General features: G+C 39.1%; 1 protein-coding gene across 6 annotated transcripts in view; it reads left to right on the top strand.

Moving 5' to 3' along the window:
• LOC121964149 (discs large homolog 1-like protein) overlaps positions 1-20,770 on the top strand; it is a 136,744-nt gene that overhangs the window by 69,945 nt on the left and 46,029 nt on the right. For all 6 annotated transcript variants that reach the window (XM_088077502.1, XM_042514371.2, XM_042514381.2 and 3 more), the window contains 7 exons: positions 7,505-7,558; positions 10,474-10,524; positions 12,955-13,079; positions 14,236-14,405; positions 14,921-15,057; positions 16,278-16,422; positions 18,749-18,881. In XM_088077502.1, the coding sequence (XP_087933628.1) occupies positions 7,505-7,558; positions 10,474-10,524; positions 12,955-13,079; positions 14,236-14,405; positions 14,921-15,057; positions 16,278-16,422; positions 18,749-18,881 (815 nt within the window). The remainder of the gene's footprint in view (positions 1-7,504; positions 7,559-10,473; positions 10,525-12,954; positions 13,080-14,235; positions 14,406-14,920; positions 15,058-16,277; positions 16,423-18,748; positions 18,882-20,770) is intronic.

Genomic DNA, 20,770 nt, shown 5'->3' with positions numbered 1-20,770 from the left:
TTACACTTGAAGACACATGCAGAAGCAGAAAGACACATTCTCACAAGGAAGCAGGCCGACACATAGAGACCCACACACACAAACACACGGCAGGCATTTCATACACTGTATTCCAGCTGACCCGGCCTGCCTTGTGATGCTTTAAAAGAGCAAGACAAAGGTTGATGGAAGGGACTACCCTCCACCAATCACAGCCCTCCATTCATTGTACACACACACACACACGCCGCCTGAGCTCTAAGCACTGTATGACTGTCCCTGGTTGCCTATCGATTAGTCATGCCTGGCTGCTGTCATGTGCAGGAGTCCAGGGAAGCCCCCTAATTGGCTAGTCCAGGAAAGAGGGGAGGGGGGCTTGGAGAGAGAGAGGGACAGAGACGGAGAGAGGGAGGCAGCATAGAAAGATGAGAGAGGCTTGTGTATAGAGATGTGACCTAATATCAAATCATGATAACAGAAAGACAAACAAGACGAGATGAAAGAAGGACGACAAAGAACTTAACTTTAACTCTTTCTAAGCTCTAATCCTTCTGGACATAAAGAATGAACACAAACCTGAACACAAAACGAGTAAACTCCTGTCTCACTGTCTCTGCTTTGTCTTCGGGAATATCTGAATCGAACTGCATCGTCTACAGAGCGACCAACACTTCTGTCGCAAAGCCGGAGTGCGCAACAACATAGGTGGATAATATGAGTTACTCTTGAGCGACTGACCATTGAAGTGGAGCATAATCATGGAATGAGAAATCTTCCATTGGAGCGTATGAAAGCTGGACTGTAAGGAGGCTGAACTTGTCCAATTGGTCCTGCTGCTGCTTCTTGGGATCGCACCTTTTTATCTTACTACTGACCCTGCAACCCTGAGAGATGGTAAGAGGGTCAGTGTGCTCCTAAAGGGGGAAGCCGAGAAGAGGAGTGTTAAGTATCGTACCAAAGGAGGATGCATTGTTTTTTAGGACTAGCTGATGCCCCTTTCAATAAAGGCAGAGAAGTGGAAACAAAGGAGGGATTATATTTTGAATTTTTGATATTCCATTGATTTTAGGCGCGCTGATACAGCGGAGACAGCAGGAATACCAACTCTATAAAGGACACAGAGGAGGATTGGTTGTTCTGGACAGGCATGACCTACATTATACGGACATAAGTGCTTCTGAGGAGCTACTCCCTTTTGTCATCTCTGTAAGGAAGTTGATGTGGTGAGAGTGACATGAAAAGATAAAGAAGATCATGACTTTTTAAAATACATCTCTGTAGCTATGACCACTTATTTCCACAGCCATGAATTCTGTTGTAGCCCCAAAAAGCCCAGTAGTGGCTCCTCTAAGGGCAAATCTGGCAAAGGAAAGTCCAAGTCAGGGAAGGGTCACTCTCACTCTAAGCATAACCATAATTTACTGCAAATACAGACACCAAATCACCAGCTGCAACCTTTACCACTGCACTCACCAAATCCCCATTCGCCTAAACATGGCTGCCATTCGCCAAAACTTCTACTTCCTTCTCCCTCTCCCAGCTACTACCACATAGCACCACCGTCACCAAGTCGTCAGCTAGCTCCGCCATCACCAACTTACCAGCTGGCTCCACAATCGCCGACTCGCCTACTGCCCTCGCCAAGCCACCACCAGCTTCACCTATCACCAAGTCATCATCAGCTGCCACATCATTCTCAACACCAGCAACACCACCATCCACCAGCCTCGCCAAGTCACATATGTTCTTCACAATCAACGCACCAAATCTACCACCACCCACAGCAGCAGCAGATGCAGCTCCATTCACCCAGTCACCACTCATTGTTCCAGCAGTACCAACACCACCACCACCACTGCCATCCTCCTCTTCCTCATGCCTCCCAGTCACTGTCCATCCACCCTTTTCATTCGCCACAGCTTCCCCTGTGTTCAGGGCTGGGCGGATACGGGTGGAGCACATTGCCAACCAACCTAGCCAGCAGGGGCTCCAAAGGAAAGTTTCCCAACCTGAGGGACAGCGTGAAGAAGAGTCCTACAAAAAGTAAAGCTAAGGGCAAGGCTGGGTGCAAACCGTGGCCTAATGACACGTATATCTGGACGGCACACTCAATGGAAACGACCCCACATTCGCCACTCATACACCACTTTTCACAAATACAGGCCCATGTACAGGTAGGTTTGATGGGTGGACAATGGCTGAATTGATAGGGTAGATAGTGTTAAGCTCCTCATCCTAGCAGAAGATGGCATGTGTGCATTGAACAAATTATTTACCATCCACCTCTGACACTAGTGGAGATTCCATGCTTACGCAGAACTTGGGGTAATAAGTCGTGCAATCAGATGAATAACATCTGTACACTTGTACACTTTTAGCACAAAATATGTAATATTGTATATATTATTGTGATGGTAGCAAAGATTAAGGTCAGTTGAAGTGGTATAAAGAGAGACAAATTCATGTGGGGGTCAGGATGGATGGTGGAATAAGTACAGGACTTTCACACATAGACTGCTGTTTGTGTCCCACGTGAAACGAAAAGTCAGCATTTAGTTAGCCTGTTTTATGTTACGTTTTCTGATGTAACGTAACTGTATGTGACATTAAGAATGTAACATCAGTTACATAACAAACGTATTCACTGTAACCCAAACCGTGATCTTTTACTAAACCTAACCAAGAAGTTTTGTTACCAAAGAAAACTGACCATTTCCCAACTTAAACCATGTGTTTGAAACTATAGCCCTTAACAGTCATATATTAATTTTTGTGTTGATCACCTGCGGCCTGTAGCGGTGCTTACTGTTAAAATATGTTCCTGAGGTCGTATTAGAGGGTAGGAATAAACAATCTATATGATAAATATTTCACAGTGATTTTATTTTCCTACCCTTATCATACTTTACTTTACTAAACAATAAAATGGAAAAAGGAAAATCACACGGCAGAAAGAACTAGACTTTTCCAAGTGTTTTTTTGGACAATTTATCTGAGACTATCATAACATCTAACAAGAACCTCCTTTCCAAAAAAAGTGGAAAGAATAAAGCTATATTGAGAAACATAACACTGGTTAGACTGAAGAATTGATTCCACATTCCCTTAATGTTTAAAGTACTCCTGGAATCAATACTTGTCAAGATATATTAGACGCTAGCAATGAAAGGAAGAAATGTCTCTGTCAGACAAACAATACCACCACGTGATGAGAAACTGGCTGCAAACTATAAGTGTTCTTATTACTTTTTATTAGTATTACCTATTTCCCAAACTGCTCTTTTAAGTGACATACTGACAGCTTGAAGTGCTTCAGTGCTATTCTGACCATAAACCTACTGTGTGAGTTGTCTACAGAACTGCATTACATTCATATTATGTGTTGGTTATGATACTCATGTTTCCTCTAAGGGCTACTGAAAGTACATCTGAGTAATGCAGAAAACTCACTGACCAAGCAGAGTGTGAGTAAATGACAGATTTATCTAAATAACTTATCGTAAAACAACAAGACAGGAGGTGTGTATTTTTATGAACTGTGCTATAGTGAGCTAAGGGAAATAGTCCAGCATGTCAGCTGCCTGCTGTTAGCTGTTGGCTGGGTAGTTATTGTGCTGTACATCAGCTCTGGGCACAGTGATCGCAGATAGCAGGTAGGGATAGTTGATTAGCATGATTAGCGTGGCTGCTCTGATTTGATTAGAGTCGCGCTCCATCTGATTAACTCATTAGTCAAATGGGGTTTCATTGCACATTAGGAAGACAGAGTGGACAGTGATATTAGGAGTGGAGTATTCGTGTGAATGACTGTGCGCATCATTCTTCACCACTCGACTCTGGCCTCTCTGTATGAATGAAATTCCAAATAGCAGAGAGTTTAACTAAGTTAGATCAGACTTTAGACAAGCAAAGCTTTATTTTAAGTCTTAAAATGTTGCACAAACTGGTCCTTTTTCTCATTCTGGTTTGCAAAATGTTTGCGTGTTCTTGCATGTGTGTAATGTGCATGGCACAAACATGGCAGTTTGCACTGATTGATAATTTAACAAGCTGCTGCTGTGATAATTGAATTGTAATGATGATGAGCTAAACCCAGAACCACACACACGCACACACACCCACTCATGCACACACACACACACACACAGAGACACACACACGCACACACACACACACACACACACACACACACACACACACACACCTACTCAAACGTTTCTTAACCATCCTGCAAAGCATGAGAAATCTGTTGAAAGCACTCATCTGTGTTGTTGCCAGATGAGACAAACCAGGGATGGTCTGGATCTCTGTCTAAGCTCTGCTGTGCCGGACTGAACCAGGCCAGAACACAGCTAGTCTAACAGCAGTTACGCAACAACGAACAATCACTTGCACAGAGCAGCAAAACACTGTCTGGATATGGATGTTGTGTGTGTGTTTTTGTGTGTGAGTGCTTGTTTGTTCATATTTGTATATTTGTTCTTTTGGCCTTTTCATGTAACACATCTACACACACACACACACACACACACACACACACACACACTCATATTGATGTTACATAAGTATGCAGTCTGACATGGCGTGTCAATGGAATCACCAGCTTACAGACCGACTGGATTTGTCACTCTGTGAATGACACACACATAGACAGAGACACACAGAGACACACACACACACACACACACACACAAACAAATTGTGTGCTCTGCACGATGCTGGTGTTACAACAGTAAAGGAGTCAGGTAAAGTTGAGATGAGGCAATGGACTGTTAGTGATGGACAAGTTTTAACTTTTTGCAGCTGGTTGTTTGGGTAAAGTCAGCATGGAGGTATCTTAAGTTACATTAGTATCAGCAGAGATAACTCAGCAGTCAGCTAAAGCATTTTCACTTTTTAGAAAGTTCAAACCAAACGTCTTGATGCATTTATTTATTCTACGGCATGGGGAAAGTTTCAAAGGTTTTACTGAATGATAAATTCATGGTGTTTGGTATATTGTTCACCTTCCAAACCAAGTTAAGATTGAGTAAATATCTAGCAAAAAATGGAGAAATCACTGGTTATCTTTGTCAGTATGATTAGATGTAGCTAATTTGAGTCTTTATTACTTCCCCTTAGGCTTTCATTGAAAAACAAAACAAATGAGATCTAAAGTGGTGAAAGTATCCAATTTTTTCTTAGACAAAAACTTTCAGATAAAAGGAAAAAAAAAGCTTTTTATATTTTGATCATCAATCTTTAATCCTCTTGTGATCAGTATGATTTAGGAACTCTTTGTGGTATTGGTTGATCCTGGTGTGACCTTGTTAAATAGGGCTTTCATTATACATTTTGGGTGTCTTTTTTAAAAATTTATCTTCGATATTCATTATAATTATAAAATCCTGTGCTATACTCATATGATTTCTAACCTGCAGTGTCATTCTGTAGTTAGAAGTAGAATCTGACTAAGAACATTCACTCAAGTATTATACTACAGATCATTTTTTGGGTAGTTGTACTTTAATATTTTTGTTTTCCATACTCCTACAGCACATTTCAGGAAAAAAAGTATTCTACTTTTTACTTGGTTAAATTCATTGGAAAGCTGTAATCACTAGTTGCTTTTCAAACTAGATTTTACTCTTTTATTATATAACTTTAAAAAAAAATGTAATGCATTAAACTGGTCAGTTCCAGGTCAGTTTAATCCATGTTGCAGTTTGTGCGTCAGTAAAAAAAAAAGATCCAATAATGTAATACATAATAATGTAATGGTAAGTACTTTTACTTTCTACACTTTAAAGTACATCTTGTTGATATAAGCTCTATACTTTTATTGAAGCAACATTGTGAATTATGGACACAACTCTGTCTTTTTCCCATTTATATCAACACACACACACACACATGCACTCACACACACGCACACACACACACACACACACACACACACACACACACACACACACACACACACACACAGATCCTAACAGCTGCAACTGTCAGCACAACCTTTCCTGTCTGCCTCAATAACCATGAACTCTACTGCGCCACTCCTACCATACCTTCCTTTTCTCTCATTCACTTTCCACTTCTGTTCTTTCACCATTCATCTTTTCTTTTTTCTTTTTTCTTTTTTCTTTTGGTTGCTTGTATGTTGCTTTTTGGGGGGTGCATCTGTCTGCACCCTCTGCTCATTGCTGTCGTTGTGCAGGCGGGTTTGACTCCTCCCACCATACGTACTGTGTAATCCCTCTGATCCCCCCTCTCTCCCTCTCTCTTTCTCTTTCTGTTCCCGTGTGGGATCAAGCATCCTGTCAGCTTGACTGACAGACAGTTTGACATGTGGCGGAGAGAGAGAGAGAGATGGAGTGAGATAATATATGTGTTTGTGTGTGTGTGAGAGAGAGAGAGAAGATAAAGGAGTGGAAAGGAGGGGGGGTTAGAGATTAGTGTAGAGGGATAGATGCTATCACTGCTCTGTTGCACATTGATGCCGTGAAGTGAAGTCCGAGTGCACTGTCCATTTGGTTGGTTCGGTTGTTTGATGTCTGGTTAGCCAGTTTATTTGTGAACTTTTTTTTGGCGGCATAACAAGAGCCGGAGCTTCAGATTATCTTACTTGGACTGGCTCGCTCTTTTCTGATTTGCTTGAGACGACTAGAGCTGCAGGCGCTGGACAGGCGAGCACTAAAGACTCTGGGGAGAAAGTGAGAGGAGACGCAGGAAAAGTGGAGACAGGTGGCAAAACAGGGTGAAAGGATAACATGGGGGCTGGTGCTCACCTTGCAAATAAATGGAGAAAAAGACACCTTGTGGCTATTTAATAGCTAGTGAGAGGTTTGTCATTTTCTTTGCTTGCGTAGGAAGCAAGAGGAAAGATAATGTCAGTCGTCTGCTTCTGCTTTAACCCCGATCTGTCCAGGCCTGGACTTTAAAAGGAGGCCAGGAAAAAAGAGGAGACTGAGCTTAGAGAAAAATCACTTGAGAGAGAAGAGGGGGGCAGAGGAAGGAGGAGACACTTGTGATAGAGAGGAGACAGCACATGGGAGAGAAAGGGAGATTTGCATTTGCAAATGTTAGATTTATAGAAATAAAATTGATTTGCAATGTTGATTTATTTTAGGAATGTGGTTGACATTTAGAGTAGTAGAGTTAATATCCTGCAGGCTGTTTCAGTACAATCTAAAATGTAAAAGTACAGGATATAGAACTTGTTGCAGTAACAGAGATTTATCAAACAGTCTGTTCCAGTGTGGTTTGCAGTGTAGTACTTTAGTATTGTCCAATATAAGGGCTGTGCAGTATGTCATGCGGTGGATGCTGTCGCTCCGTGGTGGTAATCTGTAGCAGATGTACTCGACATGCTGTACCAAAACATGAGACGAGTAAGTCTTCATCACAGATATCTGCATGTTTGTGTTTGTTTCTCAAGTTTCACCGTCACCATTATCTCGGTTAAATACTGTATATCTTTGGTTTTGTGATAATATCCTTCAAATTAAATGTGTTTAATCACTTTGCTGTTTTTCTCTTGCAGGCCAACCCCCCTCCAGTGGTGGTCAACACCGACAGTGTCGACACCCCCCCATATGTGAGTACTCATTCAGATATAATGTCAGTGAAAATGAATCTCCACCCAACTGCGTATGTTGAACCTTGCTGATATTTTAACACCTCAGTGGGTTTTAGTCTTTAAAGGATAACTTTGTAATCTTTCATCCCGGGCCCTGTTTTCCCATGTTTTTATGTATAACTTTTTTTATGTATGACTTTTGTGAATAACATTTTTAAAATTGGTCCAGTATTGAGCGAGACTGCTGAGCTGTCAGTGGCAAAAAGCAGACTGCATTGTAACCACTCCGGGCATTTCCACACTGTCAGTTTAAATCCATTGAAAGTGCTTGTTTTTGCCACTGACAAATTGAGATTATTATATTATCTAACTATTCTGAGGCAGAGCAGGTCATCCACTATTATTATTTACGTGTCTAACAACAATATAAGAAGGATTCCTAAAGAGACGTCTTTGATAAAGAGTAAGATCTTTTTTGTTTAACCAAAAATATCCTCTAAATCGCCATCACCAACCTCACCTTACTCCATCTAAATATCATGCATTTATCATCATCAAAAAACAACAACAAAAGGCTTAATTCAAAGTTGACAGAAACAGCAACAAAATATACTCACAAAAACCACCTTGGTTCATCTTTCTACTGTTCTATCAATCACCAACTCTGGTCTGGTCAAAATTAACTCTTAGTTCCCCAGCTGGGTAAAAATAATATGCTGGATCTGTACATGCTTAAATGACTTTTTTTTCAATGGAGTCTGGTGGCTTTGGTGATGGAGCTTTCAGAGCTGTTTCTCGTTAAACAAAAAGGATCTTAAGCTTTAACAAAAGGTCTATCTCTGTGGGGATAATTTCCATTATGTTGTCAGACAGTTATAATCTAAGCCAGTCAGTGGCCAAAACGAGCACTTTTAGTGTACGTAACTTGACAGTGTGCCCAGAGTGGTTACACTGCACTCTCACTAAGTGCTAGATGATTTTCAAAAACTGTTGTTCACGTTAGTCACGCAGGCATAAAAACATGGAAAAATAAGATTCAAGTTGAAAAATACCAAAGTCATCCTTTAAGTGTTCTTTGAAGAGTTTCCAGAGAAAAGGTACATTTTAAATCACACATATTCATGAGATTAAAGATTAAATTATGTATAAGTGGTTGCATTTTTAAGCACGGATTCACTGATTTTTGACCACTTGTGTCTGGAGCTGTTTGAACACTGTTGAAATGGTAGTCAGTGGCTGCAAGGTTTGGCTTCTGTTTTGTGGTGGTTACAGTGTGCTCCCAAACACTTGTCAAGCCCCGTAAACTCCTCGATACTGAAGCTTTTATTGACCTTCAGTGTTGCCTCTGGTTATGCGTTTCAATCGGTTCAAGTTGTAAAAGTTTCTTCTCATGCAAGACGTATAAAGTATTCTTACAATCTTGCACAGAGCTTCCGTATGACTTTCTAGTAATTTGTAAATATGTACCGACAAATTATTTTCTCTGTAAAAGATATACCAGTAATAATAATGTCATATGAAGTGTTATGTTACAGTGCAAAGCACTTTGTGGCACTTCCAGATGTGTTTCAATATTTCTCTCTCATAAAAAAATGAACAATAGTGATAGCAGCTCCGTGGATTTAGACACAAAGCTCGGTCCAGAATTAGATGGATCCAGATGTCATTTTGCTGGTAGCCAGCTGCCACAGAGAATCAGTGTCTGTTGTTGTTAGATAAGTTTATTATGTAATTACTGTAGAATTACTCCCTGCTGAACTTCCTGGGATATAACGGAGAGGGAGAAAGAGAACAAATAATTTCTCTCTTGCAGATTTCTAAAATGTCATTGATTTTTGATTAATACATTTAATGCTCAAGGCCATTTATACTGACTCTATCTACAGGATGTAGAAGCTAGAACTTTGATAATCTGTTGATTACAACATGCTTCATGTGGGAAAAAAAATACAGTAGCAGGAAAATATTATTGTTTTCAAATCTTCCGTAATAATTGAATGTTTTATGTACACAGTAAAATCATGTTGCCTGTAATCAGGCACCCATTTAGTCTGAACATGTCCTCCATGTATGGTAGGTGGTAACAAACACACTGCACATGGTGGCTGATGGGAGATTGTGCCCTCTGTTTGAAACGACAGAAATTCAAAATCTAAACTAATCTGACTGCACAGAGACACAGATTACAGCCAAGGGGATTACATGGGCCACTGGGATGCCACTCGACCACTGAGTTCATGTGTGTGTGTTCGTGTGTGTGTGCCTGCCTGCCAATAGCAACCATGGCAGGAACAAGTCATTCATCTCCCAGTATATAGTGACTGGGACACACAATGTATAATGGTCTGCTCAGAAATCGGATTTAATTCCATGTGCTGTTATCAGGAAATCTAAATGTTAATATGTTATATGTCCTGGCTGAGAAGTGTGATTGGCTCATGGGTAATTCAGCGGGGATGGTCTTAAATATGACATCAGAGGTACATCATCATTAAGTACGCATTACCAGTTTAATCTCTGGGATTCATGCGTCATTCACAAATGATCAAATGTCTCATTTTGCTTTTCTGTAATTCCGGTATGTGTTTCATATTCTATTACTCGATAGTAATCAGTTCATGTTTTGCACTAGAATCAAAAAAAAGGAAAATTTTACCAAATATTCTACATGCATGTACAAAACGCAGAGAGAAATGTGACAAAGCTGTGATAAACGTGAAGGCTTAATGCAACATGACAGGGTGGCTTATCAGCCATTAGCAACATGACACAGAGAAAAAGATTGCACATAAATTATAAATGTTAAAAGCTTTACGTTAAAATCTAATGAGTATTTTAGTGTCCATTACAGCAAAACAGCTTTCAGTATTTACTCTTAATTGACTCACTTCTGTTTTCTTCCTCTTCCTCCTTCTTCTCTTCTTGTGTGGCAGGTCAATGGAACAGAAGCAGACTATGAGTATGAGGAAATCACGCTGGAGCGGGTAAATTCACACCTCCAACACGCATGCCTGTTTTACACACTATCACATCAATCAGGGATTTTAAGAGCGGGATTTTTAGGATACTTAATGGTGCAAGTAATGGTGTAGGGGTTATTTTTTCCCAGAATATTTAATTATTATTTCATGCTGCCAGACATACAAAAAATGAAGGATATATGTAACATCCAGACGGCTGTGGCTCAGGAGGTAGACCAGGTCATCTTCTAATTCTCCAGTCTGCATTTCCACCTTAGGCAAGATACTGAAAACCAAATTGTATGTGCAGGGTGGCGATACCTTGTTTGGTAGCCTCAAATCTATCCGTGTGTGTGTGTGTTTGTGTGTGTGTGTGTGTGCGTGTGTGTGTGTGTGTGTGTGTGTGTGTGTGTGTGTGTGTGTGTGTGTGCGTGTGTGTGTGTGTGTGTGTGTGTGTGTGTGTGTGACCTGTCACAGCCAGGGTTCCTGCAGATAATGAAAAGGTTTTCAAAGCCACTGAATTCATTTTGACAAAACTAAGGCCTTGAATGTTATAAACTGATCTTTCAGAAGTTTTGAAAAAATCTAAGACATGGAACGTAGGATTTTATAAATTGCTTTTTCTGATTTTGCATTGTAGAATACCAAAATAATTGGTAACATCTATTGAAAAAAAATACTAAATGCTTCTTACATTAATGTCACACAGATCAGAAAAGCAAAACCAACAACAGTCAAATTTTGTTTCTGGCATTTTTCTGGCTTTTTAGACAAAAGTTTTTCAAACTCAACATTATGGGAATCAATCATTTGCATCCCACAAGAAAGGGGAGAACGATTTTTTTTTGTTTGTTTATTTGTTTGTTTTTTCTGTTTTATGTACTACTGTCTAAATATAGTGACAGTCTTAGCAAACAGGACAAAAGCTATTTTTACAAAACTACATTACAGCTTTAAGTATGATTTTGACATAGTAGAACTTTACGTGAGTGTTTCCATTCTTATACTTTTATTTAAGGGTGATATAGTACAATAGGAGGCAGTTATAGTTACTATTTACATTTAAAATTTTACAAATGATATGCTCACATAATATAGCAGTAGTATACAAATTATCTAAAATTGGCTCTACATGACGCATCACAACATTAAAGTGCTCTCTTTCATATTTGTTAGTCATAGAAAAGAAAGATAACAATGTTCTATAATCATATAACACTATAAAGAAAAGCCATTCTTCATAATGAGGACTTTACTTTTGCTGCCGAGAGTACATTTTGCTACTTTAATAACATCAAATGAAGTGAATTCTGAATTCAGGACTTTTGTAATTGAGAAGTTTTAGATTCCCTTTCTACTTTCACTGAAAATCATTTATCCAAATAAGCCAAATAATTTCTTGGTAAAAGATGAGTACTATTTCAACCCTGTAAAAAAATTACTTCTTGATCTTCTTGTGTCCACTGATTAAAAACAAAAAAATAGAAAAGTTAAACAGTTGTTTTAATGTCTTGTTTTTTTTTACTACAAAAAATATATTTCTTGAATCCAAAACACAAAAAGCTAAGTTTTTAAAACCAGAAAGAATATCAGCTGTCTCCTCATCTGTCTCTCTCCTCTTTGTCATTTCATCATTCTGCTTTTCCTTTCTTCCGACCGCTGCTCCGGCACTGCTGACCCTATTTTCTCGTCCTTTCGATTCCTTGTCCATCCTTCCCCACTTTCTTTTCCTGATCCTTGTCCTCCCTCCCTCATTATATTCCCCTTTTCTTTCACCCTGAGGCTCTCTCTCCGCCTCTCCTCTCCTCTGACCTGGTTCTGTCTGCTTGACTGGATCAGCTTTAAAGACACGGTGGACATAAACGCAAACACAGGCACAGACATTACACGAGCTTTAAACCCAGTGACAAAGCATGAGAGTGAGTGACACACACACAGAGTAAAGGCTGTCATCAGGTAATGTTTTTAAGCGACAGTGGCGATAAATTATGTGTATTTCAGTAATAAGTGATAGCTGGAGAGAGCTTTATTGCAGGAAAATTGGGGAGATATCAGATGTAGTTTTGCAATGAAAGCAATTTAGGTAAGATATTATGAAATGGAGAAAGAAGCTTCTTGATGATTTGATGATTTTGGAAACTAAATGCTTCTTCACTGCATATTTCATAACTTCACCAGTGTGGTTATCTGATGTGTCTAAGTGATGTTTCCATTATAATTATTTATTACATTAAAGGACCATAAAATAGAAGCATTACCTTTATTTGCAAAATAATCTGGTCTGGACACGGGGATGATGAGTTTGTAGCAGGTCAGAGACGTCAGTCTAATAACTTTTCTTTCTTTTAGGTGATTAAAGCCTCTAGTATCAGAAATGATCCTTTAAAACCAATATGTTTATTTGGATGATGTCTGTTTCTTCCATTAAAACACTGTTTTTGTGCGCTTGTGTAGGGTAACTCAGGACTGGGGTTCAGTATCGCAGGAGGGACTGATAATCCTCACATCGGGGAAGACCCCTCTATCTTCATCACTAAGATCATACCTGGAGGGGCTGCAGCCCAGAATGGACGACTCAGGTAGTAACACACACGCACGCACGCATGCACGCGCACACACACAAACTGTAACATAATTGCAATTAAAGCCTGGACCAAAAAACTTAAATCTTAAATGAATGTTGAACCTTCTTGGGGGCAGCTTTTTGTCGCCAGATTGGGACCAGGTGATGTTTGTTACAGGACTGTCAGCTGTCGACCAATCACATGCAACTCAACAAAGTCAGGCGATATTTGGAAGAGTACTGTATGGAGAGTATCTTCACAGGAAACATATCAAAACATTTCAAAGGGATATTACAGCTTTGCTGAGATGCCTTGAGCATGACGCACTATCTATGAGCTCACAAGCACACATGCTTAGTCATCCTTCTTTTACCTTAATTCAACATGAAAGAAGAAAAAAGTGAAATAATAAGAAGCAACCAAAAGATGTTGACATAGGGCACGGCAGTATACTGTACATTTTTACTGTACTGTAGATTTTGTTGTTGCCGCAATATAAATATTGAGGTATTTGGTCAAAAATATTGTGATATGTTTTCTCCATTTTGCTCAGCTGTATGTTGACAGCAGCTTCCCACCACTTTGCTTTATTTGTGACAGATAAAAGTCTCCCAACATGACTTAAGCTTCACAGTGAAAGATGAATAAATTATTTTATTTTATTTATTAGTTTATTTATTCCAAACATGTAAAAGAAAAAAGAGAAATGATTATACAAACAAGCAGATGGACAAAAGAAGTAATATTTACAGACAATAAAGACATTAAGCAAACGAAATGGTCAAACACATGATGACTTAGTTTACACATTCAAAAAGGAGTGAGATGAGGTGCAATTTTATTTAATCCCACTCCTTCTCCATAAGTCACTGAATTTTAATCAATTTAAACCTGTTTAGTTTATACTCTAATTAACTAAACATATATGCATACACCCACATACTCAAAATCAAATATTAACAATATTACATTATTTTTTACAGAAAAAAAACAGAAAGATAAACTAGGGAACAAATGAATATAAAGTAAGCAAATACATAAACAGTGACTCCTGTAAACACCAGGCGATATCACATTAAGTTTTGGAGGTGATGTGTATCATTTGTCTTCACTTTATGGTCCTTGTGTCAAGTTAAATGACTTCTATACTGTATGTGACTTTGCGGTGCAGGGTGAATGACTGTATAGTCCGGGTAAATGACACGGACGTCAGGGACGTGACCCACAGCGGGGCTGTGGAGGCGCTGAAGGAGGCAGGAGGTCTGGTCAGACTCTGTATACGGCGCAGGAGGAGCCTCACTGAGAGAATCATGGATATCAAGCTGGTCAAAGGGCCCAAAGGTGAGAAAATACTACAGGACATGCAGTGGAGTAAAACACAGATATTTTCTTGTTGTCTTGGCTTTTACACCAGCACATTGGGTCTGAAATGTGATGTTGTTTGAGGTATGCTTCTCCTATCCACTTAATTGATGACTGAATGATAAAGAAACAAGGAAATAAAGGCATCAACTGGTGCCTGAAGTGAGAAAATACAGTTAGGCACAATTTTCTGATTTCTGCTGAGATGTCAGCACATTTACTGAAATATGATTGAGCAGGGGAAAGGGAAGTATAATAGAGCAGTTGAAGCTATGAAATATATGAGGGGGTATGACTTACCTAATTGGGTTTCACTTTGGTGTTCTACCATAAATCTGTCTACTGTGTCAAAGAAGAAATCTAATTGTCAGAACTGGTATAAAAAAAAGAAAAGAAAAAAAAGAAAGCCCAAGGGTGAGAAAATGCAGCACTGCAGCAAATCATCTCAGGAAACACAGAAATCACTTACAAAAATATGACCTGTTGTGTCTCAGGTTTAGGATTCAGTATAGCAGGTGGAGTGGGAAACCAACATGTCCCGGGCGACAACAGTATCTACGTGACTAAGATCATCGAGGGAGGGGCTGCACACAAAGACGGACGGCTACAGATAGGGGACAAACTTGTGGCTGTAAGGAACACCTTCATATTATCCTCGGTTACCTTGTGTCTTTTTTGCACTCACTTTCATGTACTGTAAATGTTGCAGTTTTGTATGTAGATTTCAGTCATCATCGAAGCAAAGTTGTATTGGTTTATAGTTGACACATTTATTCTAAGGGACAGATCACCCTGAAATCCAAAATACATATTTTTCACCTTACCTGTAGGGTTATTTATCAATTTTTGTATCAGTTGCAGAGTGTAGGAAATATTGGCCTTCTCTTGAATATTTTGGAACCAGAGGACGCTCACCTAGTGGTGCTCTAAACTCCAAAAAATAAATTTGAAAAACTCAACAGCAAAGTATTTTTTTGGCATCACAAGCAGAGTGCAATCTAGTTCCATTACATTCGACAGAAGGCAGACATCTCTACGGCCGATATCTCCAACACAACTCACATGAAAATAATCTAGATTAATAAACAGCACTGCAGGTAAGAGGAAAATATGTTATTTTAACTTTAGGGTTAACTGCCCCTTTAAGAAAAAAATTAAATGAAGTGCAATACATAAGAAGTGTTTTGGACAATTTTCAGATTAGACTTGTAATTCACATTTATCAGTCATATACAGGTAAATAATATCCCTAATAGCACCAAATGCTGCAGGCTATGAACTGTTTTTATTGAATTTACATTTCATATACTGTATTTTCTTTGGTAACTCATAATATGGAACAATTTGCCCTCAATAAAACCAAAAATGTTATTAGTCCACAGTAACGTGACCAAATGTAGGGTGACTCGTGCTTTTCCTAAATTAAAATTGAGAAGCGAGCAAAAACAAGGCTATTCATCTCCATTACCTCCCTATATTAGATTCTTACATATTACCTGCTGGCTATGTTATATGTTATATAAGACTAAATTAGATGTATTTCAGAGGGACAGTGCACACGAGTGTGATCTTATCAGATTGTTACTCTTCTGTTCTACTTCCAAGCCTCTTAAGGCTGATTTAATACGGCAGCAGACCCACTCAGCATAAAAATAAATACAACATAATTAGAGCTTCCACTCCATTAAGTTAACATCAAGTAATATATTTCTGGATACATGTCCAGTCCATAGAAACTGTATGATAGCATCCATACTGTATGTTTTTGCTGCAGTCTTATAGGTGCCTAATGTTGTCTGTGTTTTAATGTACACGTGTACATGGCAATACTTTGTATTTTCATGTGTCCAGGTAAACGCCTCCTGTTTGGAGGAGGTGAGTCATGAGGAGGCAGTGGCCGCCTTGAAGTCCACGCCTGACGTCGTTTATCTTCGTGTGGCCAAACACACCTCCCTTTTTATCAATGACAACTTCCCTCCTCCTGACGTCACAAACTGTAAGTGCACATACACCTCTCAGTACAAGATGTACCCATGATGCAACAGTTGTACCTTTCATAAAAAGGGTTTTAGGGATCCAGCAACCCTCTGACTGTGTTGACTTTCACTCACAGCATCAGATACAACTTGCAGTGAGACGCTGCTCTGCTGAATGTGGCACACATCACTGCAGCCAAGAGGCTGAAGCACTTTAAGGCCAGATGGTGTCGAAATATAAAGAACAGCGAGGAACAGAGCTGTTGGTGGAGATTTTTGCTCCTGGGTGGGTTTATAAGAAAGCACCCATCTGCTGTTAGGCTTTTTTTTTTGCAGACTTTTAGCAGAACTGCAACATCACACTAAGCTTAAATTCCCAGACGTGTATCACTACAAGCAAACAAGCAAGGCAACATGTTCAGTAGCTGATAAAAATTAACAAAGACATATTTATGTGTCTCGAGACAAGATATAAGTGGCAAAGTGCTTGAGAAAGAAAAAAGACCAGGAAAAGGAAAGTTAAGGTACAAGTAAAGGGCTTTACTTTGAAATGGCCGTGTCATTGTCAGTGAGGAGCAGCCCAGTCACGGCTGAACTGGACTTGCCTCACAAAGCTCAGCTTAAACTCTTTCAGAATAGTATTGTTGGAAGCCATCAGCATTGCAGTGAGGGTAAAAGGTGCAGACCTTGACTTCTCAACATTTCCCTAACTGTTAGATATTTGTTATATATGCATTTATACTCTAAGTGAAATGGTTTATACATTTAAGTGCAATACAGTTCCACATTAGGGCTGAATGTCACAATGGATTGATGTCTTGTTCTCATGTATAGAGTCATGCTATAAACATGAAAGCCCTAAAATTACTGAAAAGAAGACTTGTGGATGTTGTGAACAGAGTAGTAGAGCTTACAGTGATATCTTAAAGGAGGCCTGTTATGTTTCTCCTTATTTTGGAGACAATGTTATAATGTCAGATGTTCATATTAAATAATGAGGTAAATGTATGTAAAAGTAGCCCTTGTGTGCAAAAACTTTAGGCTTCAGATCGTTCTGATTATTCCATTTCCCATTTTTTTTCTACATTCTTAACAGCCTGACAGCAGTTTATGATGGATTTGTTTATAAGGTCATCTCCACTAAACGGCTATTGCAAGTGTTTACATTACCAGCCTACACTGCTACATGTAGCTACATGCTAAAGTCAGGGAAACATGTAATCTTTGTTGCAGATGTTTTTATGTTTTTTTATTTCTCCCTCTCTCTGATCATATTCATACTGGAACATCAGTTTGTGTTTAGCAGCTTTTATTGGCAATTTGTATCGAGAGAAAGTGCTGCTATACACAGTCCTTCCCCAGCTACAAGTATGCTGCTACATGTACCCACATTCTAACATTAGCAAAAATATTATCTTGGTTGCTGATGTTGTCACTTTCTCCCTGATTTTGGATCAGATTCCTGCTGGAACATGCCCCGTTGTAACAGCTTTTTTTGATGATTTTTATTAATGGGAGAAAGTGCCGCTTTTCTCTGTTCAAGTCATTCTGAGATGCAATGACGGTGCAGAGACACTGAGATACAGAGGACCCAGAAACACTGACCAGTCAGAGCAGACTGGGCCTTTTTGGGAAGGGGGCTGTTCCAGCACAAACAGTATGAGGAAAATAAATTGTTTTTTTAACCTTAAGGCATTCAGCATGTTTTAGTAAAAAGCCAAAATACAAGTATCAACCTAAATTAACTATCATTTGTCACCTTTAAACATGTGAGAAAAAAAAAAATCCACAAAATAACCCTGATTGTAGTCTACGTGTACTACAGTGTCCCTTATATTACACCAAATACTTCCAGTATTTTTAAAGTGTTTGAAGTTGGTTTGAAATATTGTGTGTTTTGGTGTTTTTAGATATACTGCTGACATCAACCAGATGGCTTTAAATGTGTTATATAACAGTCTGATAATCAGACTGGGTAAATTTGGCCTGCTGGATTATAGCCACTTGTCACCTCTCCAAATCAGCACATTATCAAACAACATGTCATTTATCACCGCTCTGAATCTAACACATTACCCAACAGCATATATCACACCATCACCTCTCAACATATCTGCAGCACATCTTACTATAAACAGTACATCAACAGTTTTGACTAATTATTTAAAGTTTTTCAAGCTGTGGTTTATTAGACAGTAAATGTCAGAGTGGTAATGCAGTATTTAATCAGGTGATGATATTTCACACCATACTGAAAGTACACAACCTTCAAAAATGCTTCAGTAAAATCATATTTTATATGTGACAATCTAGTAAAACAAGAAAAAATCTGTTTTGTCCCTCCAGCGTACTCCCCACATCAAGACAACCATATAAGCCCCTACATGAGTGGCAGCCAGTCCGTAAGCCCCGCCCCTCTGACCACACCCAGATACTCACCTCTGCCCAGGGCCATGACCGGAGACGACGATGTCCCCAGGTGAGACCTCACACACAAACACCTGCATCCCTATGGGACATTAAAGGCTCAAACTTGGACTGGAAACATTTTTCTGTAAAATCTCTCCCAGAGTGACCAGTGATTCCAAATTAAACATGCTGCATAACCATATATACATTCATTATACATTCATCATAGAACTGTTTTTTTTGTTTTGTTTTGTTTTGTTTTGTTTTGTTTTGTTTATTTATTATACACATGCTTTCCAAATTTGTAAGGTTGACCTACATATATATAATAAGGCTGGGCGACATGGAGACAATTGAATATCACAATATTTTTGACCAAATACCTCAATATGAATATTGTGACGATGTTGCAGAATTGACTATTGATGCTTCCACAAAATATTTATACAATAAGATTTTTAACAGAGATAATCATGAGTGAAAGGGATATAATGACTAAGCGGGTAAAGGTAAATAATAATAATTTAAAAAATCTAAAAAAAAACAAAACAAAAAAAAACATCAAGAAGGTGCAAACCAAATGTACACAATTAACAGTAAATATCATAAATATAAAATGGTTAACCCTGCAAAAACTAATATACTATACAATACAATATGATATGACACGATATGAAACAATATGATAAAATCAACTTTATTGTCCCTGTAGGGAAATTTGTCTTGAACTCTGATGCTGGACCCATAAATGTCTTCTAGCTTACAATAAAATAACCACATATAAAGAAAACAGCACTAGCTGTACCAGATCACACCAATAAATTGCACATTATCCAAACTGCACAAGCAAAATATTGCACATACATGACACAAAAAACACACTGCAAATACACCATTGTTAAAACATCATGGAACTATTGCACAATCCCTGCAGCCGTAAGCAGCATTGTTTAAAAGTTTGATAGAGGTAGGAACAAATGAGTTTTTAAAACGGCTGAGTTTGCAGTGGGGAACTCTATCGTCTGCCAGAGGGCAAGAGCTGGTCTTCTGCGTCTTCTGCGTGGAGGATGTGTGATGGGTCGTCCATTTTCCTCTGAGCTTGCCTGCTCATACATCAGCTGGATGTATTCCTTTATGCATGTAAAAATATTAGAATGTATCAACTACAGCAGATCCAACTCTAATGGAGATTTACATGCGATAACAGCAGCTATGTGTTATGCAGGTTTGTAGGCTGATTTGGTCAGAATCACATCAGTGTTTGTATAGAAACGCAAATTTCGTCCATCTCATCTTATTGTGAAGATTGTCAGCTAAAGAAAAATCTTAATTCATCAACATATATCAAGTTAAGTAGCTGCCTATGAGCTTTACTTGCTACAAAGTGAATGTAAATCCAGCTGTTGCAGGGTCAAACATCAGTCTTGTCTTCATCTTCCTCTTTCTTCTTTCCATCACTGCTTGTCTCATGTCCCCCTCTAAGGTCTTAAGTGGCCCTCAAAGAGGTCCACAACCCCAGCTTGTGAAACAGAGTCCCTAAAGAGCCTATAAATACACTAAGTGACCTCTGTCCCTGCCTGCTTACTCTGCTGCTGCATGTGTGCGTGTTTGAGTGTGTGTGTGTTTGGCTGCAAAGGGCAGATGGTGGCGCACATTTTGTCTGCCGTGTAAACTCAGGTCACATATGTACACACACACGCACACACTCACACACACACACATGCAGATACTCTCTCAGTGCTGCTCTACTGTCTTTAATCCATTTTAATGGACGGATTACAGCCTATCACAACCCTCGTCACTCAACTGGCGTCACCGTGGTTACCAGAATATGACTCGTTCCGTCATACCCCTCCGGGCCAATCAGTGCGCTTTGATTATAATAAATCTGATAAGCCTCAGATCGACTGCAGAATGGTCATTTTTGATGCCTGCCCTTCTTTTATTCTCTCTTTTCTC

Source organism: Plectropomus leopardus, chromosome 5, assembly GCF_026936395.1.
Source record: "Plectropomus leopardus strain MGB_pleo_1.0 chromosome 5, ASM2693639v1, whole genome shotgun sequence".
NCBI classification, from domain to species: domain Eukaryota; kingdom Metazoa; phylum Chordata; class Actinopteri; order Perciformes; family Serranidae; genus Plectropomus; species Plectropomus leopardus.
Note: the sequence above shows the minus strand (reverse complement) of the source record. Positions and strands in the feature narration are given on the sequence as shown.